Source organism: Corvus brachyrhynchos, unplaced genomic scaffold, assembly GCF_000691975.1.
Source record: "Corvus brachyrhynchos isolate BGI_N302 unplaced genomic scaffold, ASM69197v1 scaffold130, whole genome shotgun sequence".
Lineage (NCBI taxonomy): Eukaryota > Metazoa > Chordata > Aves > Passeriformes > Corvidae > Corvus > Corvus brachyrhynchos.
In genome coordinates this window covers 1,082,140-1,089,118 of record NW_008236193.1, presented here as the reverse complement: position 1 = coordinate 1,089,118, position 6,979 = coordinate 1,082,140, and the positions used below count along the sequence as shown (strand labels likewise).

General features: G+C 48.6%; 1 protein-coding gene across 1 annotated transcript in view; it reads left to right on the top strand.

Moving 5' to 3' along the window:
• Positions 1–516: 516 nt before the first annotated feature.
• Positions 517–6,979, top strand: part of PIP5K1C (phosphatidylinositol-4-phosphate 5-kinase type 1 gamma) — a gene marked incomplete at its 5' end in the record, with an annotated part of 24,154 nt that continues 17,691 nt past the window's right edge. The window contains 5 exons of the mRNA XM_017739035.1: positions 517–552; positions 2,795–2,881; positions 3,186–3,316; positions 3,896–4,013; positions 6,040–6,192. Of these exons, the coding sequence (XP_017594524.1) occupies positions 517–552; positions 2,795–2,881; positions 3,186–3,316; positions 3,896–4,013; positions 6,040–6,192 (525 nt within the window). The remainder of the gene's footprint in view (positions 553–2,794; positions 2,882–3,185; positions 3,317–3,895; positions 4,014–6,039; positions 6,193–6,979) is intronic.

Here is a 6,979-nt window from a genome sequence, read left to right as displayed (position 1 = left end):
CACCGTTGGCTGTAATGGAGCAGCAGTGGCTTCTCCTGAGGCAGCAATAAAGATGAATGATGCGTTCATTTGTGTGATATATTTGGACATTGGATTCTATAAATAGATTCAATTATCAATATAGTTTGTCAAGTGCCTTCTGAGTGGCTGGAAAACAGCTTCAGGAGTGTCTCTCTGGGCTTCTGCATGGAGCCAACTCTTCAGCGTAGTGTGGACCCATTGCTTAATGGGGCAGCAGAGATTTGCAAGACCTCTCTGTTGAAGCCTATAGGAAATACTGTTGCTGGGAAAAAATGTGCATTTTTGTGCTTCTGAATATGAAATTGTTCAGGTGACTCCTGTACCGTCAGATTCCTGCACTAGTGAAGCTGAAACGGAGTAAAACCAGCTGCTCTAAAGGCTGGCTGCTGTACTTGAAAAGACAAAGTATTGAGCTGTTTTCTCAGAGGTTTGGTGGTTGGGTTGGGGGTTTTTATTTTATGTCCCTACTTTTCCTGATGCTCTTCCCTTTTGTCTGCAGGTCTGGGCCCAAAGAAGACAGCCATCACTGAGGTGAGATGTGTAAAGCTGGGTTTGACAATCCTGTGTTGAAAAATGGTAACACAGAGCTCTAGGAAACTCTTTTGCCTGCCTTTTTTGATCAAAACTGGATTTCAAAATACTTACGAGATTATTAAAAATTAATATCTGTTATTTGGGAGAAATAAAATTAGTGGCAGGTCTCCAGGGTCCCTTTGTTGGCATCAGTGCAGCTGCAGAAGGGATGTGGAGGGATTGTGCTCATCACGTGGCCATTGTTGGCTGGGTGATCCATGATGCCTCTACGTCAGTGACTGAGGGCGCCTCTTCCACACCAGCACTTGGAAGTGCTAACTAAAGAATGCATCTGTTGGGCATCTCCAGGTCCTCTGTGTTGGGTCTTACCCACTGGTGGGAGCCAAGTCAGGGAGCCTGTGATTTGTGAAGCCCTAAAACAGGGGAACATCTCCAGGGACTCATCTTCTCTTGTAGATATTTCAGGTCACAGGTTCTGAGTCACTGTTACCTTCTGGAGCAAAACTCTTCACAGTTGGCAGCAGGGAATCAAGTAGGAGGCTCTGTGCCTGAAAGCTGTTCCCTGAAACCCACACTTGTGGTTTAGGGCATCATGTTCAAATGATTTTTGTTTGATCAAATTTTTTTACGTCCCCCTTCCCATTCCTCACCTGTGGTGATGAGAATTTGTATACACAAACAGCAAAATCTTCCCAAAAACTTCCCTGGAATGGCACGCTTGATTCTTTTGTACCTGCACAGGAATATGCATAGTGGGAGGCTCAACTTCTGTGGAAGTTGGTTGCATAGTTCAGTGCACAAATAGGGCCACTGTTTCTTGCCCTGGAAGCAGCCACAAGCAGAGAAGAGACTGGAAAGGCTTTTGTCACTGCAGTTCCTAGGATGGCAGTCCCTTCCCCCTGCCTGTGTCTGCTCATCACGTTGGGAGGATGATGTGAGCCATTGGCAAGGCAGGACAGCGCAGCTTGGGCTTGCATGGAGTAAGATCCAGCGGGCTGGTAGAAGGAGAGGCTGATCTGTGCTGCTGCTCACAGCTGCTGGAGGAGGAGTGCTCAGGAGCAAGGCTGGCTCTGCTAATGAAATAGGGTAGGAAATGGGATTTTTGAAGGAGAACTCAAGACTGCCCCTTAGTACAAGCAGATTGATCAAAAATAACTGCAAGCTCTTGATCAAAAGCTAAAGTACAAAGAACTTCTTAGTCTGAGCAAAATTATCCATTGTTTGCTGGAGCCGTTGGTTCAGAGCTGGGTCTGTGCAGCACTCAAGAGGGACAGGGATAGAACCGTGTCTCTTGGGAAGTGACCTTGGATCTCTCTGCGTGCTACTCAAGGGAGCATCCAAAGCTGTTCTGCAATGTAGCAAACCCCGAAATGGTGCTGGTATCTCACCAGCATTTCTAGCTGTCTGATGGGCTCCAGGATCCATGGGGGTCACCTGGCAGAGAGCTTGGGAGTGGCTGCTATGTCACCTGGTGGTGGAGTAGAGAGTCCTTAGAGCTGCAAAAGGAGCTGCAGGGAACTTCCCAACACCTGATTACACCAGGCTGTTAAAAGAGCAGCCACAACCTGCTACCTCCTGGGTTGGCAAAGAAAGGCCCAGGCAGACACAGAGGTAGGAGAGGACAAGGGGACAGGAGCAGGTTTGTTGTCACCCTGAAGTACTGGCAGTCTATAGCATTTCTGTAAACTGCAAAACTTGTGGAAGAGACATTCCTGTGGTTCACCCTGTATAGGCTCAGCCTTGGAATTGTAAACAGATGAGATCTTGCTTAAATGGATTATCTCAGTGTGTGTGGGGCTGGGCTGTCCCCATCAGCTGGCTCTGATCTTTCCAGCAAAGCCCGAGGTGTCAGTGTGACACCTGAGGGTGTGGGATTTTAAGAATAAATCTCTGTGGCTGTTTGATTTAATACATCACTGTTTTAAATCAATGGGAAACCTCAGTCAAGCACCAGGGGAACCTTGGCAGCTGGATCTTTTCCGAGCTCGGCATCTTTGCTGAGGGCTCTGCCAGCGAGCAGTGGGGGTGTCAGGTGGAGTGTTGCTATTCTAACTCCTCTTGAGGGGTGGAAGTAGAATTCAAAGAGCATCAGTTTCACCTGTTGGCACTCTGCAGGGTTTTCTCTGGCAGTACTGTGATCCCTGTGTGCAGTACAGCGTGGGAGTGTGGCTGTGCTGCTCTGTATGTGCTTGGTGGCAGCTCAGCCTGTGCCCTGACTGTCCTTGTGCTCTCCTTGCAGGGCCCATCACTGCCAGGACAGCCAGGCCAAGGAAAGAAGATTGGCCATCGAAGCGTGGATGCTTCTGGGGAAACCACCTACAAAAAGGTTTGAGTTTGGGGAGTGGGTGATGGCACCCAAGTGTGGGTGACAGGCTCAGAGGAAAAGTTATGGCCCAGTAATTATTAATCTGGTTGAGATTTTTATGCAGCACCCTTGGACAGCATAATCCTGCAAACAGCAAATCTGAATCCCTAATTCATCTCTTCAGCAGCTGAGTAAACTTGGTTAGCAAGTTAGTGCCTGAGATGACCCCACAGAAGTCACAGACACGGGTGCATTGAAATGCAGGGGATGCTACCATGATTATCTGCTGTGAAATGCTCACTGGCTGCTGTTTTCCTTTTGCCAGACCACCTCATCCACTCTGAAGGGGGCCATCCAGCTGGGGATTGGATATACTGTGGGCAATCTGAGCTCCAAGCCAGAGAGAGATGTTCTGATGCAGGACTTCTACGTGGTGGAGAGCATTTTTTTCCCAAGGTAAAGGAAAAGGGGGGAAGAATGAATGCGTGAGTTATTTCTTTTTCTCTCACTGATTTTTCAAGAGAGCTTCCATCTGTCTTTAGATCAGAGTTCCATGCTCTGAATGTTTTAAATCCACTCTGTGACATACAAACAGAACAGTGGGAAGTGTTGGATTCTGCAGTGCACTGGCTTGCAGAGAAGCACAGTGCACTCCAGTTTGTTACCCTTCCTACGTGCTTCTTTCTACCTGTCCATCTAGAATTTCTTCCGCAAAATCATACCATGTCTTAGATGGAAGAAACTCCTTCTGGGAGCTCTCTAACTGTGAATAAACAAAGCTCATAAAAGCTATGTTCTCTGTGTAAATATATTCTGCTTGGCAAGTGGTTGTTCCTTTACTCTCTGGAAATAGATTTTGGCGGATAGTTTGAAACCTGTTTTCCTGTTGTCCTACCACAGAAGAAAGGTGGTGGTTGTTGTTCCAAAGATGTCTTTTGGCAAGGCTCAGTGCATCTGAAATGCACAGTAGCTTTGGTGTGAGTGTCCATGTCTGGTGAATGGTAACAGCCCTGCCCATGTGTGTGTTCTGTGCAGCGAAGGCAGTAACCTCACCCCGGCTCACCACTACGCCGACTTCAGGTTCAAGACCTATGCCCCAGTGGCTTTCCGCTACTTCCGAGAGCTCTTTGGGATTCGTCCAGATGATTATTTGGTATGGATATATTTTTACATTTCTCTGTCTTTTCCTCCTTTATTTACCTTTAGCATGAGGGTGGTGAGGCCTTGGCTCAGGTTGCCCAGAGCAGCTGTGGCTGCCCCATCCCTGGGAGTGTTCCAGGACAGGTTGGACGGGGCTTGGAGCAGCCTGAGCTAGTGGAAGGTGTCCCTGCCCATGGCAGGGGGTGGAATGAGATGGGCCTTAAGATCCCTTCCATCCCAAAACATTACATGATTCCAAGTCTGCTTTTGCTGAGTGGCAGCTGCCAGCCTGTACTGGAGGGAGGCCATGACCTGCACACAGTGTAAGCTGTGTAAGCCCTGCAATGGGCTTCCCTCTCTGGTCCTTGTGGTAACAATAACTTACTGTTACCAGCCAAAGGAGTTGTGTTCTGCTGGGTGCGACCCTGTAATGTCCCCTGCGGCTCTAAGGACAAAGATGGGAATTTTTTCTTGTGTACTCACTGGAGAGCTATGTGAGTGTAGTTATTTTAATCATCTTAACAAGACAGAATAAACCACAGCTTGTTCTTGTGCTCCAAAAGCTCCTTAGAGCTGGAAAGGCTGGTTTTCAAATACCTTGGAGTACAAGCTGTTGAGGCTTCGAGTGCACTGTGGTTGAATTTGGGCCCTTGCCTTTATGTGAACTGGGGAAGGAAGCACACCCATGAGTGCACACATGGAACAGCCCTTTCTGTGTGACCTCACCTGTAGATGGGGGTGATCGCAGCTGAACACTCGCAGTGAAACAGACCTGTGCCAGTGCCTGGTGGGAGGGTAACAGTGAACCCTTCCTGTGCCAGCCAAGGCAGTGCTGACCGATGGATGAGTGTTCAGAACTGAAGACAGGCATAGAGTTTGCCTCAGTTGCAAAGGTCATGGCTCTGATTTGTTGTTTCTGCTTCTCCTGGTTGTCTCTTGCCTGCCACAGCAGCAAATGCCTTTAATTATGCATGAGATGATTAACTTGATCAAGTCTGGGATTGTTAATCTGTGCAGAGCTGAAAGCTGTTTTCAGTACATAATGATGAGCATTTAATTTATTGCTCTGATCATCTCCCTTCCATGCCCCACCTCCCTCTCCCCATCTCACCTCTCGCTGGGCAGCTCTGTGATCCTGCCCTGAACCCACCTGACCCCTGCAGTATCTGGGTGGGCACTGAGCTGAAAAGTGCATCCGCCTGCTTTGCTTTCTCCTTTTTGTTTTCCTCTGCTGCTGGGCAAGTCCTTATTTGAGGACCTGCTGTCCTCTGAGGATCTGAGGATCCTGGTGACTAGACATGTTCTCCCAGTTCAGGTCCCAATGCAGAACTCTTTGCTGTGCTTGAGCAGGGCTCATCCCTCTTGATTGCACACCTGGGCTAAGTCTTGTCGTGTGTTTTTTTTTTGATGTAGTGAGATGTGGCTGTAAAAATAAGGCCAGGTTGGATAGAGCTTGGAGCAACCTGTCTAGTGGAAGCTGTCCCTGCCCATGTATGGAATGAGATGGGCTTTAAGGCCATTTCCAGCCCAAACCATTGTGGGATTCTGTGGATCAGGCACTTGCTTTTGCAGGGAATAGGAGAGCACAAGGCCAGGGGAGAACAGGCAGTGCTTTGTGTTCCCTCCAGTGCAGTGATACGTGGTTCCCTGAGCAGGTTGTGGTGTCTCCTGAAATCCTCTGTGTCCGTCAGCGTGTGCTGGGCTGTGCTCAAAGAGCCTGAACGCGATACGTGCGTGCAGGCACAATGGGAACAGATAAGATGTCATTATGAAGGCTGGATGTTCCTGAAAGCAGATGATTAGTTGGATACTGAGCAGTTGGGATGCTCTGAACTGTAATCTTAGTCTCTAATTATAAATTGTCCATCAGTTTGGCTGCTCAGACCTAACCTATAATGAAAATAGTTCTCACTTGAGCTTTGCTACCCCTTAATCTCCCAGGGTGATGACATGCTGGGGAAGGCCCTTGAGGGCATAGAACTCAAATCTGCAATAAACGGGGGATAAAACATCACCTTTTTTTTCCTTTTTCTCACCAGTATTCGTTATGTAACGAGCCTCTGATCGAGCTGTCCAACCCTGGGGCCAGCGGCTCCCTCTTCTATGTCACCAGCGACGATGAATTCATCATAAAAACTGTGATGCACAAGGAAGCTGAATTCCTACAGAAGCTCCTTCCTGGATACTACATGGTGTGTATCACCCAGGAGCTCGGACCCAGCTCGGGTTTGTCATGGCAGCTTTTCTGTCCAGAGCATCTCCCAGGGCAGGTCCTCCACCTGGGTGTCTTGTGGCCTGTCCCCATGCCAGGGCCAGTGTCATGAAGCCAGTCCCAGAAGCACAAATCTTACTGATTATTTGCAAACTCTGTGGGTAAACATGAGGCAGATAATTGTGCCACAGTTTGGAGGCATGTTCTGGCCTCAGAATGGCTTCCCAGATGTGTGTTTCTTAGTGTCCTTTTCCCAGAACTAGTTCGTTCCTCTTTGCTTGGCACTGTGCATCTGCCCCAGCCTGGATTTGGGGATGGCTGCTGATTGCAATCACAGAATCTTAAAACTCTTAAGGTTGGAAAAGACCACCAAGATCATCAGGCCCAACCTTCAGCTCAGCACCGTCATGGTCACCACTAAGCCTTGTCCTCAAGTGCCACAGCCACACATTGTTTGAATGCTTCCAGGGATGGTGACTCCACCACTGCCTTGGACAGCCTGTTCTAATCCTTTACAACCCTTTCCATGGAGAAATTTCCCTTAATATCCAACCTAAACCTCCCCTAGCACAGCTTGAGGCCATTTCCTCTTGTCCTGTCCCTTGTTCCTTAAGAGCAGAGCTCAACCCCCACCTGGCTGCATCCTCCTGTCAGGGAGTTGTGGAGACCAAAAGGTCCCCCCCGAGCCTCCTTTTCTCCAGGCAATAACACAACCACCTTGGTTTTGTGGGGAAAGCACTGCTGTCCCTGAATCTGTCCCATTCCTG